The sequence below is a fragment of the Helianthus annuus genome, chromosome 3, assembly GCF_002127325.2.
Source record: "Helianthus annuus cultivar XRQ/B chromosome 3, HanXRQr2.0-SUNRISE, whole genome shotgun sequence".
In the NCBI taxonomy this organism is placed as follows: Eukaryota; Viridiplantae; Streptophyta; class Magnoliopsida; order Asterales; family Asteraceae; genus Helianthus; species Helianthus annuus.
Genome location: NC_035435.2, coordinates 42608761 through 42630948, shown reverse-complemented (window position 1 = coordinate 42630948; position 22188 = coordinate 42608761). Strand labels below are relative to the sequence as shown.

General features: G+C 36.9%; 1 protein-coding gene across 2 annotated transcripts; it reads right to left on the bottom strand.

Moving 5' to 3' along the window:
- Positions 1–391: 391 nt before the first annotated feature.
- Positions 392–2519, bottom strand: LOC110930324 (pentatricopeptide repeat-containing protein At4g18975, chloroplastic). Of its 2 annotated transcripts, none has more exons than XM_022173619.2 (2): positions 2379–2519; positions 392–1417 (listed from the first exon to the last, which is right to left on the bottom strand). In XM_022173619.2, the coding sequence occupies exon 2, from the start codon at positions 1355–1357 to the stop codon at positions 602–604; it is 756 nt and encodes a 251-aa protein (XP_022029311.1). In that variant the 5' UTR covers positions 1358–1417; positions 2379–2519; the 3' UTR covers positions 392–601. The 2 variants fall into 2 exon arrangements, with proteins under 2 accessions (XP_022029311.1, XP_022029310.1); XM_022173618.2 differs by having other exon boundaries at positions 392–1484; positions 2379–2512.
- Positions 2520–22188: the final 19669 nt, after the last annotated feature.

Below are 22188 nucleotides of genomic sequence, written 5' to 3'. Positions count from 1 at the left end.
TGCCAGCTGTGGGTGTGCGCCAGCTGTCCGACCAAGGGGAATATCCTCTTGGTCTGCTCTGTCGCGAAGGGTGTAGTGGTACACGTGGCGTCCTTCTATTCGCTTACGCTGGATACCTCGTACTGGTTGCGTCAGACTTGCTCCCTGGATTGTCGCAGGCCTATGTGGCCTTCTCTCAATGGTGACACGTGTTGTCCTTTATGTTGGACGAAGCATCTTTGATGCCAGCTATGGACCGCCTAGACGTCTTCTGGAAGCTTCTAGAAGGTCTTGGTGACATGGATGCCTTGTGTGCACAAAAAGTGGTGTGGTCCCTGCCATGTAGGCAGGGAATTGGGACCATACCTCTTCAATCATCAAAGTTAGATTTCTGATTGAAATCCAATTAGTATATTTGTTAATAGTGGTGCTAACATAAGACAATGACAATTTGTAATTTTGTTCATATGCTTATTTCAAACAAGAAAAAAAAAAATCATACATTTTCAACGCGAACCCATTTGGGTCAGAACCAAATTAATACTTTTTCAAAACAACACGTTTCAACCTGAACCCAGTATGATCCGTTACCCACCTCATCCGTTTTAGAAATTATGTGCAATTAGCCTTTTGACTTCTTTTTCGAAGTTCTTGAAGATTTCTTAGACGACGGTGTCTCGTTGAACAAACTTTTATATTTCTCCAGGACTCTTTCTTTCTCTTCTATCAACCCCAAAATCTCATACGCATCGCAAACTTTCTTCACTACCTTCTTATCCCTCGGTTTTCTATCAAACGCTTCCAACCGCTTAAAAAGCCTAACCGCCCGTTCCATCATATTGTTTCTGTAATAAACCCCAATCATCTGGTGGCATAACTGCCACGGGACCGAATGCAAGTCAACACCAAGCTTCTTCACCCAAACATCGTGTGCTTCCTCTGCCCGATGATCATTATCTAGTGCCCGAACCAACTGCCCGTACGTTCCCATTGTTGTCCCTTGACCTTTGCTCAACATCCATTTTATAACATGAATGATTCTATGCCATTGATGTTCTTTCTCGAGACCAGTCAACGCTTCCTTCAATGGTCCGATCGGGAAATCTTGTTCCCATGCTACCCACGCGTCGAGCGCGTTGTACACCGATTCTTTACTATCGTCAAGGTCGTTCAAGATTTTGACCAGAAAGTTGACTTTTTCATTTCTTGACACGTTTTCGCCTATTTGGCATTGGGTTATGGGTTTGACTGAGTGTAGCTTCAATGGTGTTGTAGTTACAGTTGTCTGGTTGTGGATGTATGCAACGGTCTGAGCCTGAATGGGTCCAAGAAGACTGAATTGTCGAACTAGTTTAGCCATCAATACCGGCCTCCACATTGTGATCGACCTTATAACTTTAAAGTATGTAGCAGCAGCAACAACAATGGCTTCTTAAAGCTGTGTAACAATGGTTAGAATAACTGAATCAAACCCCTCTCATTTTCCTGTTTACAGCATCAGTTTTCTGTATTGCGTTTGAATAAACGAATTATGCATTTAACATTTACTGAACAAATGACTGAACATGAACACGGTTAATGTTCGTGTTTGTCGTTAATAGCTTAAAACGAACGGTTCACGAACACAAACAACATAGATGAATGAACATAAATGAACATAACTGAGCGAACACCAATTAAAAGTAAGCGTGAACATCTGTTATGCCTAAAAAATTAATAAAACTAGACTAAACTGTAATGGGTAATGTTTTAATTTTTCATAAAACTAGACTAAATTGTAATGGGTCTAAAAATTTAAATGAAAATATAAACAAACAAACATCAACTAAAGAACATATGCGAATAAACGTGAGTAAACATTCATGAACATAAACGCACGAACGAGGCATGTGTTTGTGTTAAATTTGTACTTGGTAATATTTAATTTTTCATAAAACTAGACTAAATTGTAATGGGTCTAAAAATTTAAATGAAAATATAAACAAACAAACTTAAACAAACGTCAACTAAAGAACATATGCGAATAAACGTGAATAAACATTCACAAACATAAGCGCACGAACGAGGCATGTGTTTGAGTTAAATTTGGACTTGGCATTTCATCGAACACCTGAGTTGCACCACAAACTTCCCGCTGCTGAACAGTTCAAATCCTAGATACAAGTTTTGATGGCACGAAACAATTTATAGTCTATTTGTTTTTATGTTGTTTAAATTTGGGCTTGGCATTTTATCAAACACCTGAGGTGCACCACAAAGACAATATCGTACAGCAACACACACCAGACCATTAGTCAATGATAATCAGACCTTACAACTAGATAAACATTTAGATACCAAAAACAAGAAAGATAAAGTAAAAATGAAACGAATTGATGGGAGATATCATCAAGAAATACCTGATTAGATGATCATAAACAAGCTACAGTTCTTGTTGCTCCTGTCGGTAATCTTTGGGCTACTACTGCTATGGTACTATTGATTATTATGGATAAAGAAAGTGTGATGGATTGAAGTCTAGATGCTTTGTATAATAAAAGTAACTTTTTTATTCTTGAATGTTCAATACAGTGGCGGACCCAGGAATTTTTTCCTGGGGGTGTGGAATATTTTCAAAGATTTTAGGCCCCTAATTGTATAAAAATATCGGTTCATAGCGGGTCGGGTCGGATCATGTAAGACAAAAGAATATCAAACTAAAATTTATAAATCATCAAAAACACGTCAAACGTCATTACAAATTACAAACGTATTTAAAATTGTGCCCTACAGGTTTTTTTTTTTTTTTTTTTTTTTTTTTTTTTTTTTTTTTTTTTGAAATATATCCAAAATATCATCTAAAGATACTAAACACGCCATAAGTTCATTACATTTTTACTCATTGTTCCTAATACATATAATTTACTCCATAAGTTCATAAAACAACACTAAACACTTAAACAAAATAAACAATCATGTTCAACCATAGCCCATAACTTTCAATTATATTTTTAAACATTCAAGCCCTAATATTAAATGTTGATTACTTGTAACTAATCATTTAAACAAATAAAGCTATTAATAAAACAACAAAATCATTTAACTACAAGTCTAGAACAACAAAAAAATATAAAAAAAAAATATAAAAAGATTAAACCCTTACACATCTATATTTTCTGCTAATCATCACATAAAACAAAATAAATAAATAAACCATACTAGTTCTATATTAGAATTCTAACGTGATATGGGTCGGTCCAACCGGAATTTTGGTTTTTCCGGTAAAAAAAGCCACCAGGTCATAAGCAGTGGCATCAAGTCGCTGGGAGTCTTTTTGAAGGCGGGATTTGGAAATGGAATAGGTGGATGGGTTTGGTTATTTTATTTAGTTCAAATTTCTTTAGGTTGGGTTTAGGCTGTGTTAATAAAAATTGATTGCAGATTGGGTTTTGATTGGATTAAATAATTAATTGAATAAGTGGTTAATAATTATTTTTTTTTCTAGGTGGGGTGGTTGAAAATTTTCAAGGGGTGCGGGTGAAAAATTCCAAGGGGTACGGTCGGGATTTCCGGCGAAAAATAACACTAAAAACACTTTTTCATGGGGTGCGCCCGCCCACCCTTGGCTTAGGGTGGGTACGCCCCTGGTTCAATAACATATTCATATTTCCTAACCTTTTTTTTATGTTTAATTTTATTTATTTTGCAGGGAAAGGTGCTCAAGCATTGTTGATATGTTATAACTTGCGACTCTTTAAGTATTTTCGCATACTCTATTTCCTTTGGTTAACTGAGATAAATGTTGATTTTCTTGTTTTTGGTATTAACTAAGAACTGGTTCTCTTAAAGTATACTTGTAATGCCTATAACTTCTTAAATTGTTCATTCAAATTAAGTTATTATTAAAATACTTAATTTGTTTAACATTTATAGGATGTTTAAGAGTTGTAGGATGATAACATGGTTAATATATGGAACCTCAGAAAGTGGAGTGATGCTGCCTCGGAAGGACTTATGTCGTGAGGCTAAAAGGGAAGCACCTAGCAACGGATGTTTGGTTGCATGGTCTTGCTGACAAAGGCTCTAGGTTGATTAATGAAATTTTAATGTTGATATCTTCTTTTTATCTTGTTTCTTGTATATATACTTATGAATGAGTAAATTTGGGTTGTGTTTGATCCCAAATAGGTTAACTCAAGATATTTATGGCGTCATTGGTGAGGTATTGAGAACTCGTTCAGAATCATTTAATTTAAACTCGACTCGGTCTGAGTCAGTTCATGTGACTCAGAACATCCCATTTGGGGATTCCCCTTATATTAGAGCCAAAAATGTTCAGGTATGATTATAGTTATGCAGATTTAAATTTTGGTTTTTGAAGATTTTATTGGATTGATGATTGGTTGTGTAGTTGGTTGAGAAGGATGCGGAAAGAGCGTTGATTGCGCGATGGAGGAGAATTTTTTTTGCGAAAGTGGTCAAACAAGAAGTGCCTGCGTCCGAAACATGCGAAATGGCAATGATATTGGAGAAATTTTTTGGTTCCCAGGAGAAGCAACAACGTCAAGAAAACCATCTATTGTTAAAGTCCGAGTTAATTGTTTTGACTTTAGTGAAATCAGGAAATGTTTTTTTGACCAGTTCTGGTTGTTCGAGAAAATTTGATGCCTTTTGCTCGAACCTGCATGAGTAAGATTGCTACAAAGTTCCATTTGGAAGTTTTTCAGGTAATCACTACTTTCACTATGTTTGGTCTGCATATTTTGTTCTCTAATAGTGATTAAAGGTGGAAACTTGAATAATGGATTCAGATCAAGGATTATAATTACATAATTCTGAATTGTTTGATTTTATAGGTAGTTATTATAGTTTGTTGTTTTGTTTTTGAGTTGCAAAGTTAAGGATTGTTATGGTGTCAATGCAGGCGTATGCTCCGTATGAACGCCCTGCTTTGACGAAAGGTTATATGTTTCCATTAGATAAGAAGCTGTATTTGTTTTTTTTCACTGTTCATATTCTATTAGGGCTTTCACACTTGTGTGGGCTCAGGGGGTGAGAGGCAGACACCTGATTGGTACAAGGAGAAATGGATTGAGGTATATTATTTTTTGGACTCTTTATCTTCTGGGCTTTCACACTTATGATATTCGGGTGTCGGGTAATGGGTTCGGACTTATATTGTATAGATCAGCACAAATATAATTGGAAAAATCCATTCATTTGTAACTTACGCTGATCTATTCTGCAGGTTGTTATGTAAAAGATATTTAATTCTCGTCTAACACTTGGCGATATTTTTCTAGGTAACTTTGGTTTTTATGCTTAATTGTAGTTTTTGCATTCAGAGATCCGTAAAAAAATTGCCATCTGTAATGGGCGTCTATGGCTTCAAGGTCACCATTAAGTTTGCTTGAAAAAAAGATCTTCAGCGTCTGAGGTGCTGATTATATACAAACTTTGATATCTACATGATCAACCAATGAATTAAATGTGTTATTGATCCCCAAATTTGTTTTTTTTATTCTCTTAACTACCTTGCAAGCATTTCTACTTTTCATTTGACTATTTTTTAATTTTTATTCTTTGTTTTCCACAAACTAAGAAATGAGCATCTATGGCTTTAAAAAAGAAGTGCACACTCTGGTGAACTAGCTTACAAACAATTGTGAACCTGTTTTGATTGCTGGTCAAATAGGCATACGTAAGACTACACTTGCTCGCACGATCTACAAAAATAGAGAAATCACATAAGGTAACTACACGATCTTAATGGTGACGAGATGAACGTGTTGTGTAACGGATCAGAATGAGGAACAAGTGAGTTGACATGCTAATACTTTTTTGTCTATAATTTTGTATAAACCCTTACTGCAGAATATATGAGAATGGGTATGCCAGATGGTCATAAAAACAATATATATGTTTTAAAGAAAATATGTCGGTAGAGGTGACAATTTTTGACCGATTTACAAGTAAACTGGCCGATTTGGGTCGAACAGGTTGAAAGGCTTTTAAAGAGCATTCGAATGGGTCTAACAACAGGTAGGGTTCTGATTTTGATTTGCTCAGATTTGATTCATTTGCATGACTAAACAGATTAAAAAGGGTATCACTTTAATCAAACAAGAGGTCTAACAAATCAATTCATTTAGGCAGATCAATACTTGTGTTGGCCTGAGATCCATCTGGGTCTTTTGCATGTAGCCTTGTGTTTGTGGGACACAAGACCATGTTTTTTTTTTTTTTTGATAGGCTGGCCTCTTAACATGGGCACCATTTTTGGTAGCTTGTGAAACCAGTTTCAACTGCCAATAGGCACCTCTACCTTCCCTTGCAAGGTTTAACTTAAAATCAGTCCAAATAGTTCCGCATCACCCACTAGCACCATCAGCCCCACACGAACCCGTCGTTGCTCCCATCATTTGGCGTTTCCTACGTTTGATGTCGTCATCATTCAATCGTTGTACAACAAATATGGCGGGCAAACCCATTTTGATACTTGTTTCTAAATGTTTTAAACCGGATTTATTTTGATCAAAATCTCTTTGAACCAAATTGGGACCTTTAAAACGACCCGTTTGGACCCGCTATCGACCTTTTGTGAGGCTTACTCTACACATTCTTTGAACCTCCATAGTTTTTAAACACTTCAAAAACATACTCTAAATCCTTTAAAACAATGTTCATCATAAAGTCATTAGAGCCGTTTCATCACACTAAAACTGAAACGAAACTCACTGTGTTCTACCACCACTTGCATTTTGTCGAGATTAGAGTCTTACAGTATTGAAGATGAGTGAAGGCTCCGCCATTGCACCAGTTCCATAGTATCCACAAGCAAGCCTTTTCGACACCGGGGGTATAAGAATAATTCCAAGTTCATCAACTGTCATAAGATGCCGAATCGACCCATCCATAAATAAATAAATAAATGGGTCAAAATCGTCCTCTAGATTTCACAAATTGATTACAGAATATTTAAGTAATGAATCTCTTTTTTGGAATTTTTCCAGGTCCAAAATACTCATCAAATAGGAACATTGTTTTTTACCGTACAAAATACTCATTAAATTGTTTGCTCCGCCGCAACGCGCGGGATTCCCACTAGTTTTACATAAAACACTTCACTAGATTTGCGAGTACATGCCCTAAATAGCCACTCGCAGTTGTTGTTTACACATGATGTGACAAAACTAGTTTTTGATGATCTATCTACTTTATACTCGAAACATTCCCAAGAGATAATTTTCCTAATTCGATTTTCATCTGTTCTTTGTTTCGAAAAAATATAGCCTTCTTTAAAACGACCTGATGAACCAGATTTTTCTTTACCCGTTAAAGAAACAGGTAAAGGGTTTTCAAAATAATTTTCAAAATTTTCTTCGTGACAATCATTAAAGTCATCGGTTTAAAAAACATGGTCATTTAATTCGGGACATTTGAAATCAGTGCGTTGAGTTCCAGTAGTTAAACCGACACCGATTTCTTGTACAACATACAATTTGAAAAGTTAATGGGGATTGTTTTCAGCAAGCTGGAAAAAAATAAAAGATCATAATCATTCGTTATATCAATGCGGTCAGTAAAAGTTACATTTTGTATGATAATCATGTGATATTTTGAACACTACAAATCTCAAAAAATCAGGGTAGGAAATATTATTGTTTGGAACTTCTAAAAGACTTCTAATTAAATCAGTTTCCACAACATATTTCATGTTGTTATTAATAACTTTCCAGTTTCCACCAATGTAAACAACAAATCTAACACCCATAATAATTGAGTGAAACTTATCACTGAACTCAGAGGTATGTTGGGAGTAAAAATTATAACAATTGAAACATGTTTATTATTGGGTCCCAACTCTTTTAAAACGTGATGAAGAATGTATCGGATTGTTAATGAGTCAATATGGACAGTTAAAGCATCAATGTGGCCTCTGGATGCGTCGGTCGTATGATTGTACGGTTGAAAGTACGCAGACCATTTCCATTCGTCAGCCAGACCACTGTAGTGCGTCGGGGTGACCCCTAAAAGGCGTCTGCCTTTTACCGTCTAGTGCGTCAACTAGACCTCTCGAAGGTGTCTGCCTTTTATGCTCTTATGCGTTAGCCAGACCTCTCCAAGGCGCCGGCCTTTTACACTCTAATGTGTTAGCCAGACGTCTCGAAGGTGTCGGCCTTTTACACTCTAATGCGTCAGCCAGACCTCTCGAAGGCGTCGGCCTTTTACACTCTAATGCATCTGCCAGACCTCTCCAATGCGTCAGACTGAAATCTCCAATGCATCAGCCATAAGGCTACACAGACGCAAGCCACACTACTTTTCCATAACTGACGCAAGCCGTGTAGGAGATGTCCGTTTTGGCTTGGATGCGTCCCCCGTCGACGCAAGAGGCTAGTCGGACACGTGTCACAACGCCATTATACAGACGTAATATATGTTAGACGGAAGCATCCCATCATTGAGGCGTCACTCCATATACGCTTGAAGGTGACATTTTTGAAAAGTCATTTGGTCAACTCCTATTTTTGTAATTTTCCCTTTTTCTTGCTGGTCAAAGCATTATCATTCTAGTCAAACAACCATTTCGGGAAAGCCATTATTTATTTTCAATGCTTTTGTTTATTAAACAAAAATATAACACTATTTCTGCATGCATATAGTTGTTTGGTTTATGTTTTTACTTGTATTTAACACGTTGAGTGCTTAAAACTATTAAAATATTAACTGAGGTGCAATTAGGTAACATTTTAGTTTAATATAAAACTAATCAAGAAGTCGTTATGATGGTGTGGCTTTTGAAAGACCTATGCAATTACTAATTCAGTTAAATGCTTTACTGTTGTAAGGGTATGTGACACCTATATTCAATCGCAAAAGAGAGTAGATGTCACACCCCGATATTTACTGCTTAGCCCGGTGGGGAGTATCGTGACGTAAGATTTGTATCATCATAGTCAAACATACACAGAAAAGCACAGCGGAAGTCTTGGAATATAAAATATTATTACAAATCCAAATGTCTTGAAAATATAAAAATATTAAGTGCAGACAAGCTTGTAATAATCCAAAGGTGGATCATTATAACAAAAGAAGTTTATCAGACTAATGGCTTATGCGAAGGAGTTGCAAGTTCCTCGTCTAACAATCCTGAGCAGCTTCCAGCCTATTTACGTATTTGTACCTGTCACTTAGACTTTTGAAAATACGTCAGTTTTCACTGGTAAATTCAATCAACTGACACATTTGAAAATGTTTATGAAAATTGGTTTAGGTGCACAAGGCACGAAAGATTTTATACTTGGGACAAACTACATCTCATGTTATCAGTTTTACATAACTTGCTCTACATACGGGGCCCGGTACTATGCCGGTTCATGATTAACCGACACACCACTTATTCCCTTATTGGGAAACCCATATTGGGTATAAAATTAATTAAATAAACCATGTCGCATCTGTCGGGTGTATGCCTACACCCCGTGCTTAGGTCGTGGCCATTTGAAATTAATGAGTCAAGGATATCCAGGACACGGTCGTGTTAACCCCCAATGTTTCAGTCAAGCAGTACGAATTAAAACAGGTTATTCGAATTTCCCGACTTATTGGTCTTCGAATCCCATACCTGACCATGCGGTAATTATATTACCGTATCCCAAGCCCGTATAAGGGAAAATAGGTTAAGAGTATTTACCTGAGCTAGCTTCTGTCTTAAATAGCAAGATTTACAATAACTCAGTCGTATTCAATTAAATAAGCGTAGGTACAATTTACCGGATGGCTCTAGTCTGGAATGATGGTATAAATAACCAATTAGAATGCTAACGTGTCTTTATTAAGTCATAGACTTTGACCAGTTAGTTTTTAAATATGAAAACGGTACGATACGCTAGATTAAGCGATGACCGAAATAGAATGTAATTTAGACCCAACAAGTATGAAGACTTGTATAATATGGGTAAACTAAATACATTCTGGATTTTGAAGTAAAAATGATAAGGTTTGACCCGTTTCGGTTAATTTATGCAAACTAGTTACATAAACCGTACCGAACGCGTATATGCATAACGGGTAACCGGATAAGTCAAGTACAAGTTCCGTAAGTTATTATGCTTAAAATATGTTGTGATATCAGTAGGATATCTACAATTATGCCCAAAACGAATTTAAAACCAATTTAAGCCCTGTAAGGGTATTTTGGTCATTTTAAAGTTTATAAAAGAGATTTAATAGTAAACTGAGGTTCTGGTCTAAAACATTCAGTAAAAATATTTATTTTATCATATTACATTAGTAAGATATCATACGTATGTGAGGTTTATCATTTATGGCCAAACTATGCACCATAGGGGCATTTTGTCATTTCACATATGCTTTTAGGGACAAAATTGGAATTCTGATTTCAAGACTTATACTTACTGTTAAAGTATTAAAATTTATGTATAAAATCAGTAGGTAACAAGTCTTAGGTGCTAAATATGGTTTTAAATCATACTATGCGCCTAATTAGCGTAAAAGTCAATAATTGACGATATTCGAGATGTTTATGAAATTTTAGATTTTGATCAGCCTTAACTGTTTAAAATATTTTATTTATCATATAACATCAGTAGGAAAAGGTTTGGTATGTTATTGATATGTAAATCTCATTTTATTAATGAAAAGGCCATTATCGTCAATTACAGAATTCACACAAGAACTCTATGTTACGGTCAGTATAAAATTTGACAAAAAATTCCAAAAATCCCTAAAAATTATATCATAATAGTGGGAAATAAGTTTGGTGCCAAAAATGAGGCTTAAATATGATTTATGCTAAAAATGCAATTTAATTAACAAAAAGTTTCATTTTATGATATCTTGCATAACTTCAGTTTGAGACCAGAAACTGATGTCAAATTTTTGTGACATACTTATATATCAGTAACAAAGCTTTTTGTCGTCACACATTTTCAAAAATCTCGTTTTTATACCATAAGGGCATAATAGTCAACTTTTAAGCATATTAACGGAATCATGCAAATAACTCAGATTTCTATGGGACCATGTAGTATAACCTCAGAGGGTTATGCTAACATATAATATGGTCACAAAGGAAACTTAAGGCATAACTAAACTTAAGCTATTTCGGGTCAGAACTGAAAGTCAAAGCAAAAGTCAACTTTTATGACTTTCGGTTGCGAACCAAGCCTAAACTCAGAATTGTCGGGTTGAACATGCCTAGACATGTTCAATTAATATTTACCAAGTTATTAATGTGACAAAACTGATTTTATAGCTTCTACATTATCAGTTATGAATTTTATTTAAAAACTGACCCGTTTGACTTTTATTTTAATTACTTGGACCCGACAATTAACTAAGCAAACGTGATAATTAGGAGGTGCCCTTTTGAGGGTTTAACACCTACCTAATTACGATCACATAGCCATGTTCATTGTGAACAATGGCTTGACCGTTTACGGTCTTACTAAAAGTCAAAGCGTTTATAAAAAACGCTTGACTTTTCGGCTTTAAAAGCCAAATAAAACAGACTAGTCATGAAAGGACACTTACAAACGGTCCTATGGACTGAATAGAACTCAAAAGAGGTTCCAAAATGATCAGGATCCTCTATGATTGAGAAAGATAGCAAGATTGAATGGATGTGCAAATGAAGGTGGTGAAAAAACCCACCTATTTATAGTGTTTGGAATGCCATGGATGATTGCCAAGTGTGTGAGGGGAATTATAAGATTGTTACAAGTGTAATACCAGGTTTAAAAACCATCTAAGAGCCCTTAGAATTGATTTTAGTAGTTTAGAATGGCTTAGAGTGGGCTACAAGCCCCAAAAAAAAAAACAAAGCTGCCAAGACCTGGGCGTAGGCTACGCTGCAGGGGGCATAGGCTATGGCCTGCACAGATCATACACACACAACAACTTTCAAACTTTGTCATTATAGGCCCCTTGACTTCCATACTTGCATGTTTTGTTATAATTAGTACAAGAAGCCCTCCTTGGCCAATATTAGGCACACCCAAGAGTATGACCGAACATCACGGAGTTCCCGATTCGATTAAATGGTCTCTCAAAGGCGTAGTTTCACACATTGAAGCTTTTTGTCCTTTTAACGCACAAAGTTGTGCGTAATATCGTTTAACGATATCAAAGCCTTTCATGGCCCAATTAAGCATTCCCGAGAGTATAACCGAACATTACGACGCTCCAGTTCGCTTATATGGTCACTCAAAGGTGTAGTTTTAAATGTTGACGCTTTTGGTCCCTTTAACGCACAAACTTGCGTGTATTATTGTTTAATAGCATCAAAGCCCTATGTAGCCCATAATAGACATTCCCAAGAGTATGATTGCACGTCATGATGTTTCGGGTTCGTTAAAAGGTCACTCAGAGGTATAATTAAACATGTTGATGCTTTTAACCCCTTTAACTTGCAAACTTGCGCGTAACATCACTTATTGGCATAAAAGACTTAGATGGCCAATATTAGGCATTCCCGAGAGTATAATCGAACATCATGAAGCTCTCGGTTTGTTAAAAGGTCACTCAGAGGTGAGAATTAACATGTTGACGCTCTTAACCCTTCGACGCGCAAACTTTCAAATAATTATGCAAACGACTCCTCTCGACCAACATGTGGCTCATTTGTGAATATGAATACCATGTAAGGTTATTCAGAGGCTTAGTTTAAGCATGTTGACACTTTCAGTCCTTTCATATTCAAGGTTTTTGATTTTTTGCAAAATTAGTCCCTAATAGTCAACATTTGACTTCTTTAGAGTTTAGTACACGTGTCAACACATCATTGGTCGTGATTTTACGAGGTGTTACAGTAGACATCTAAAGCTTACCTCAAGACACAACTCTCTTTTGTTTAGATTTTTTTTGACATAATTTATTTTCCAGTCCTCGAGACTTTTTTGCTTAACGAGGAGTTGTTAGAAACATGTGTTAGATGATGAAGCTAAGGTCAAATTATTTTCTGGACAAAGTGTTGGGTTTCTATGGTGATCAGTTAAAAACGAAACCCGACAGGACCCGGTTTAATAAATAATAGTCATTTAACAAAACGAAATCCGACAGGATCTGGTTACATGAAAATACGAGCACAGTGATAAGGATATCTAACTACCAATAAGAAAGATATACCTCAGTTAATCACTAACCGGTCGAGACACCGAGGTTCAACGAACACGTGCTAGTGACACGAACTGACAGAACGCGGGTATAACCCCGGGTAGCGGCGACGGTGGCAGTGGCAGTGGCAGAGCGGAGGCGACGTCGGTGGCCGGTGACGGCGGCGGTGGCCGGCGACGGCCGAGCGGCGGCGGAGAGGCAGCGGTGGCCTAACGGCGGGGCGGAGTGGGTGTGAGTGTTAGAGAGTTCTTGTGCAAAAAATCCAACCTTAAAATGCAAGACCCAACATCCGTTTAAATAGGATACGGAGATCCTTGCATGTATGCTAAGTAGCGGACATGCACATGCATGTGCGACAAGTGGCGAAGGGGCTATGCATGCGCTACAAGTGGCGATGCAAGTGTGCATGCGCGATAAGTGCCAAAGGGGCTATGCATGCGCGACAAGTGGCGATGCAAGTGTGCATGCGCGACAAGTAGAGAAGAGGCTATGCATGGGCGACAAGTGGCGATGCAAGAGTGCATGTGCGACAAGTGGCATAGCATGGGTGCATGTGCGACAAATGGCGATATGAGTATACTCGTCTCCCTGGGTCCATGTACCCGTCTCTCAGTTAATACCCCACAACAAGTTTATTAATTAATATAAACAATTATATTATTAATAACGATTATTGTTGGATCGTCGTGTGACCCTAAAAAGTCAATCTGAAGAGTTCAACATCAAAATTAAAGGCGGAATCAATGAATTTGACGTAACACAGCTTGTTTTCCTCTAATTATCTTCTTATTAACCGATTATGAGCTTTTACAGATTCAAATGACAAACGGACAGCACCTCGGCTCTGAATCTATGACTTAATTCCGTTTCAAATGACATGATCACATCAGGTATTTATAGGCGGTTAATTCCGCTTGAAACATTCAAACGAGACTTAATTCCGTGCGGAATTAACCCAAGCGAGATTCAGTTTCAAGCGATATTAACATTACAAATGGAATTATAATTTCGCGCGGAATTACCTATAAACTTGATTTCTCGTTTTGCGTGCCCTGATCTATCTAAAACAATACAAGACTTGATAAAGACGAAGATAACAGACATTAGTGCACTAACAGACTCCCCCTTGGATGTTGACGAAGTCTTTAGCATCCAGTCTTCAGTCTTTAGTCTTGATCTATCGTTCTCTTCCCTAAATTTGTCTTGACATTGTAAAGAATCCTTCAATCTTTCTATCTTCAAACTCTAACCTTCAATCTTCCCTTAGAATGTTGATCCGGAATTTTGACTCCCCCCTTTCGCAGACTCCTCCTCACGATAAACTAGGACTTGAATTCAGGTTCAAACTTTGACATTTTCTATACCATGGGGATCTTGACTCCTGTTTCCTGTTACTCAAACATATAACATTATAATCTATTCAATCTAAAACTTCTATTAACTGTTCATCAGTTTTAGAAATCCACTTAAGTATTCAGGTCCAAGTTAATGACCCTGATTACTCAATTAATCTACCAAGTCCAACTTAATAACCTTGGTTGATACATGACAAAAAACAAACTGATTTTGTTCAATCATGTTTTTTAAACATTTTTCTGAAAAATTACAAGTTTCAAGTTAATGAACTTGTTTTGACTTTCCATTTTCTCAATTAACATGTTAAGCTCCCAACTCATCATCCAGCTTAGAATCTTTCTGCATCTGCTTCAACCTTCTGAATCTGAAGATCAACTCCCCACTTTGGTTTGTCGAAAAATAAAGCAGAAATGAAAAATCTTTTTGGATTTTGATTTAAAGTTTCTAAACTAGAAATGAATTACGGAAATTAAATGCAGAATGTAAACAATTTACAAACATATTTTTGGTGAGCGTGTTAGGGAATCATATCAGCTTATGACAAGTCACTAGCACCGTTAAACTTGATAACATACTACGTCTTAAACAATTCACTTAGATTGTCGATATGTTGATCCTCTTAAATTTTCATACAAACTTCAATCTGTTCAGGATACGATTTAGGTGAATTTAAGACTTAAACTTATATGTGTGTCCCACCTCTTGAATATACTCCCGTATCCAGATCCCAATATTCAGTCTTACAGGTGAGTATACCTAGATGATATCTGTAAAGGGTTAAATGCGAAACCGTGAGAGCTCAGGTCAGAACTTCCGTTCAGCAAAGAGATGACGATTCGACTTTAGGTGTGTTCCCTTTAGAGAATCTTTTCTTCAACAGCACATGATTAGCATTTTGCAATGTTTCATCAATTTTTATGCTGAGGGTGAGCTTTATTTCAAGCAAGCGCAAAGTATTATACGGGGACTAGGCCATTGCTTCCGCAAAATCAGAAGTCCCGAGATAATACCCCAGATATCACTGAGTATAAAGACCTAGTATCTCAGAAAGAGGGACCTTTCAAACAAGATTTCAGGGGTCACCTATATATCCAAGATTTGTTCCCCACAAAATAAGCAAGTTTGAATTTTAGGTTTATATCCCAAGCAAGATTTACTGAATGTATAAAAACCTATCGACATATCATCAGCGATACTGTTTAAAACTTTAAAACTTTACAATTTTTTAGTGTACTGAAACTGTCAAGCTGATGTACTATCATTTTCCCTTTTTACACAAGCTCTTTTTCAGTTTTCTATTGTTTTTGGATTTTTGAATTTTTTACTATTTTTGGGTTTTTGAATTTTTTACTGTTTTTGTATTTTCTGAAAATATAATACTCCCCCTAAATACCAAAATGTAACACCTCGAAAATTTATGTCCACTGATGTATTGACACGTGTCATAAGCTTTGAACTTGTGAAAGAATACTTTAAAGGGGCTAAAGTTGACAAACAAGAAAACTTTATGAATACAAGGGTCCAAAGTGTCAGCAATGGATATTTATATTTAAAAATAGCCCTACAAGATGTTTATACCTTCAAACGAATAAATCATGGATCATACGGAGGTAAATATGAAAGAAAGCGAGAGATTACAAACTGCAGGGGCTAAATGTGTCAACATGTTGAAAGTATACCTCTGAGTGACCTTTCAGCAAACCCGAAGCTTTGTAACGGTAAATTATGCTCACTAGGATGTGTGATAAAAATTTCATAAAGTTTCGTTAACGTATGAGAAAGTTATGATGAAATTCGTATACGAGGGGTTAAAAGCGTCAACATTGAAATTTATGACTTTTCGGGTGTTTACAAGTTGATCAAGGACTTGCCCATGTTTATACATGTTTTGGAACCCTTAAAAATAAGTTTAAAAGGGCAAAACTGCAAGAACAAGAGTTAAAACCACGTAACAAAGGACCAGAGACCAAAAGTGCAAAGTTCAAAACTTGTTTGGCTGGTTCTGACAGGCCAGGCGGCCCGCGTAAGAGTCCCTTATGGACTTACGCGGCCCGCGAGAGAGACACAACGACATAAAACCTGCAGGTGCCAGTTGCAGGGCTGTAACCGACTTAAATCAGTTGTTTTCTTATACCAGAAGCCTCTCCAATGGTTTTACATGCAGTAGGGGCACTTGTCTTGATCTGGTAACAATTGTAGACCCTTTTGGCATGATCTTAGATGATCAAAACTCATATATAAGGAGCTCTAGTTGTGACCATGTTGTTCATTCATTTGCAAAAGTTCACAACTTCATCTCTGGAGCTCTCTAGACATCAAGCCAACTTCTTAGTGGTCCCTAATCATAATTAGGACTCTTGTAAGTACCCTTAACCCTTCCTAATTCAGTTTAGCTTAGTTAATTAGCTAAAAGTCAAACCGTCGTAATTAAGGTTTGACTTCGAAATTACTCATAAATTACTCAGTCAAATCTCGAATTAAAAATACCTATAAGTAGGTAATTATGTGGGTAATAAACCCTTAAAAGGGTATTCTCAAATTCCCACTCTAACTATGTTAATTGTCGAGTCAAAGCTTACTTTAAAAAGTCAACAGAATGTTTATTTCCAAATTAATGCATAATTAGCAATGTAGGATACATGCAACCTGTTTGATCATTAAAATAATTTGGTAATTAATATAAGAACATGTCTAAACATGTTCAACTCGACAATTTTTAGTTTAGGCTCGGTTTGGAGCCGAAAGTCGCATAGTTTGACTTATGCTTTGACTTTCAGTTCTGACCCGTTCAAGCCAAGTTTAGGATTGCTTTAGAGCTTCTTTTGGACCTATTTTCATGTTAGTATAACCCTCTGTGATTATACAACTTGGTTCATTAGACACCTAATTCTTATGTATGTTTCCGTTAATCGCTTATATGTTGACCATTATGCCAAATGACCTTAAAATATGATTTTTGAAAATATAAAAGAATAGACACCTTAGTTACTGATTTCTAAACTTGTACTTAAAATTTTACATCAGTTTGAGGTCTAGATTTAGAGTTATGCTCATTAGCGTAATTAGAAGCATTCTTAGTAATTAATTGGCATAATTAGCATATAGCCTATCTAAACCCAAAATTTTTATACAAAACTTATTACCTACTGATATAAAATAATATTTTGGGATTTTTGGAGATTTTTATTTATTTTTAGGCTGAGCATAACTTAGAGTTTTAAACTTAATTCGGTTATTGTCGGTTTTGCCCTTTTGGGCTATAAAATGAGTTTTATAAATCCTTTTGACCTCAAACCTTCTTCTACTGATTTGTTATGATAAGTAAATTATTTTGAGCTTTCTGGAATTTTAAAAATATCAGCGTTTTATACAAAACCCGGAAATGGCTCCAAATCGCCTTTTTAGGCATTTTTACGACATAGTATGTATCAAAACATTATATATATAAGGTTTGATACCTACTGATATATTCAATAAATTTTTATATTATAACAGTAAACAAAGGTCTTAAACTCAGAATTCCAGTTCTGACCTTTTAGGCTTATGTGAAATTACCAAAATGCCCCTTCGGTGCATAGAATGGTTATAATTAATAAAATTCACATGTATATAATACCATACTGTTATAACTTATTAAATTAAGTATTTTTATTAAAATAAATCAGACCTGTAACTCAGATTACAATTTTAACTCTTTTATACCCTTTAAAATGACCAAATTGCCCTTTTGAGGCATAATTTGTGTTTAAAATCATTTTGGGCATAATAAAAGATATCTTACTGATATCACAACATATTTAGTGCATATTAACTCAGGGAACTTGTATATGATTCATATGGTTACCCGTTACGCACCTTCGCGTTCGGATCGGCTTATGTAACTAGCTTACACATTTTAGTCGAAACGGGTCAAACCATATCCTTTTTGTCTCAAATTCCAGAATGTGATTAGGTTACCCATATTAAACAAGCATGCAAGCTTGTCGGGTCAAAACCACATTAAAAACCGGTCTTCGCCTTCCATGCGATTGAACCGTATTCTTTCTTTGAAAACTAACCGGTCTAAGCTTAGGCTAAATTAAAGACCCGTTAGGATTCTACTAGGTTATTATAAACCTTCGTTCCAGAATAGGAGATCCAGTAAAAGATATTTGCACTTGCTTCTATGATTGTACTTGCTCAGGTAAATACTTTTAACTTATTTTCCCTATACGGGCTTGGGGTACGGTATATAAAATACCGCTTGGTCGGGCATTGAATCTTTGATCCAATAAAGGTTAAATCATTGATATGTCCTGTTTAAATTGTTTTGTTACTTAAAGCCTTTGGGGGTTAATGACCATGTCCCGAATATCCTTGGCATCATTCAAGAAATGGCCACGACCTAAGCATACGGGTGTAGGCGTACACCCGTTGTGTATAATTAAATATTAAGGTATAACCGCCGGTTTGGGTTGAACCGTTGCGGGATTATATTAAGTGGCGTGTCGATTGATCCTTAACCCCGTGTAGACCCGGGCTACTGGACGCATAAGAAACATGTAAATCTTTTACAAGTTTATATTCAAATAATTATCCCAAGTTATAAAAATCTTTTGTGCCATGTGCATTCAAATCAATTTTCAAACCTTTTCAAAATGAGTCGGTTAAATTGTATTTACCAGTGCAAACTGACGTATTTTCCCAAAAAGATTAAGTGCAGGTACTACGCGTAATAGGCTGGCCTCTCCTAGCATCAACTAGAAGTCTCGCAAGCTTAGATGTCAAAATCTGTTGAACAATATTTCCTCTTTATTTTGATCCGCCTGTGGATCTGTTTCGACTACATTATGATACTTAAATATTACAATTTTATTTGGTTGAAATAAATCTATCTTTTGCTTCCGCTGTGCATTTTAAATTTGTGTTGTTTGACTATGATGATATCAACTACGTCACGATACTCCCCACCGGGCACACCAGTGACACGTGGAAAATAGGGGTGTGACACAAAACAAGTAAAAAATCGACAAACCATTGCAGATTGTTTCTCAACATCTTCATCGACAATGTTATCCTCATCAACGCCAATAATCCCATCCGACACCGATAAAAGCTTCATACCATTTAGTTTTAAAAGATATTTAAAATGAGTTTTGTCAAATGCTTTGGTATGTAAATCAGCTTTCTGTTCGTCAGTGTGGATTTTCTCAATTCGTATCAACTTCTTCTCGAAGCAATATCGGATGAAGTGATGACGAATTTCGATGTGTTTCGTTTTAGCATGATGAACAGGATTTTTTGTAATGTTTATTGCAGGCTCATTATCAATAAAGATAGGGGTGTTAAGAAATTGCAAACCGTAGTCGCGCATCTGTTGCTGGATCCACAAGATCTGAGAGCAGCAACTGCTAGCAGATACATACTCAGCTTCACATGTGGATAGAGCCACAGAGGTTTGCTTCTTACATTGCCAGGTGACCAAACATGGTCCAAAGAACTGACATCCCGCTGTTGTTGATTTTGCGTTAACTTTGCAGCTTCCGTAGTCGAAATCAGAATACCCTTCGAGCGTGAAATCACCTGTTTTTGGATACCACAACCCCAATGATAGAGTTCCTTTCAGGTAGCGTAATATCCGTTTCACAATCACCATGTGCGAAGCTCTGGGGCTTGACTGAAACCGTGCTGCGAGGCACGTTAGATACATGATATCGGGTCTTGAAGCAGTTAAGTACATCAACGATCCGATCATGGAACGATACATCGTTTCATCTACCCTGTCTCCGGTGAGATCTGGGTTTATCCCATGATTTGTCGCTAAAGGGGTTGAAGCTGGAGTAGATCCTGACATCCTAAATTTCTCTAAGACATCATGAACATACTTCGTCTGGTGTATGAAAATTCCCTCAGGTAGTTGATCAACTTGAAGTCCCAAGAAGAATTTCATCTCCCCCATCGATGACATTTCAAACTTTTGCTTCATAACTTTTTCAAAGTCTTTGCACAAACTTTCATTCGTTGACCCAAATATGATGTCGTCCACGTATTTCTGAACTATCAGAAGATGTCCGTCGACCTCTTTGGTGAAGAGAGTGGCATCCACTTTTCCACGGATGAAGCTGTTGGCTAGCAGGTGTTGAGATAATGTCTCGTACCAAGCTCTCGGGGCCTGGTGTAAACCATACAGCGCCTTATCCAGTAAGTAGACCTTGTCTTTGTGGGTTGGGTCGACAAAGCCTGGTGGCTGTCCGACATATACCTCCTCTTTTACCTTCCCGTAGAGAAACGCCGATTTTACATCTAACTGGAAAACTTTAAAATTTTTCCACGACAATGCCAGAAAGATTCTAATTGCTTCTAGACGAGCCACGGGAGCATATACTTTGGTGAAATCTATACCCTCCTGCTGACTAAAGCCCTGGACTACGAGTCGAGCTTTGTTTCGAATAATAACCCCTCGATCATCTCTCTTGCATTTAAACACCCATTTTGTGTTAATTTTCCTGTGACCATCAGGCAAATCTACTAACTTCCACACTCCTAAATTCTCGAACTGGCTCAGTTCCTCCTGCATCGTGTTGACCCAATATCTTCAGTAAGCGCCTCCTTATAAGTTCTCAGTTCAATCTGCGAGATAAAACAACTAAGTGAAAACTCAGTTTGTAATGGAGCAACTGTAGAATAATAACAAGTAAGCCCTTGATCAATTTGTCGTCTAGTGCGGACGCCTGATTGCAATTCTCCGATAATCAACTCCTGTGGATGGTATGAAAGTGTTCTTGGCATCACCTCGCCTGGAACATCTACCTCGCCCTCCAGATTTGTGATATTTTGATCTGCACTTTGTTCACTGACTGGAATAGATTGACTTGAAATCTGTATTTGCTCCCCCTTAGAATCTGAATCACCACGATCAAATACTGGTCTGTTCTCAGATTCTTGATTATCATTCTCTACCGACTGATTATCATGTGCAACTTCATTTTGTTGAATATCATCATGTTTTCCAGCATTGCTTGGACCTGCTTCATCGTCATTTGAAGTATGCTTTGACGCCTTGAAGACTCAGCTGGGAACCTTTCCTGAGATGACTCATACTCTCTTAGAATATCCAACTCGTCAAAGAAATCTTCTTCTTCTTCCTCTTCTTTTTCCTTGTCAAACGAATTCCACAAAGTGTCATAATGAAAACGCCATGAATCTCCTGGATTCTGTGGTGGCATTGTGTAGCCTTGACAGTCAACATTATGCGCCTCAATAATCCGCTTCAAGCTTGGAACAAAGATTCATTTCAAAGGACTTGAATAACCCACAAATATTCCCTCGATACTCTGTGGACCAAACTTACCAAAAGGCTATAGAACTGTGCAGGGAGACCCAAACGGTTCTAAATACTTCAGGTTCGGTTTGCGGCTGTTAATTAGCTCGAAACATGTCTTGTTGAATTTCTTCACAGTAAGAACCCGGTTGCGCGTATAGCATGCGGCTGATACTGCTTCTGCCCAAAAGTTAACAGGTAGTTTGGAATCAGCAAGCATCGTCCTGGCCGTTTCAATTAGTGTCCTGTTCTTTCTTTCAGCTACTCCATTCTGTTGTGGAGTGTAAGGAGCACTAAATTCATGCAATATACCTCTTTCATCACAATACTCTTCCATCTTGATATTCTTGAACTCAGTACCATTGTCACTACGTAATCTTCTAATGCGTGTTTGGTACAAGTTTTCCATCTTCTTGAAAAGCATCATCAAACGA

Bases quoted from the DNA above. Each gene is read 5' to 3' on its own strand.
- LOC110930324 (XM_022173619.2), bottom strand. From the start codon at position 1,357: ATGTGGAGGCCGGTATTGATGGCTAAACTAGTTCGACAATTCAGTCTT.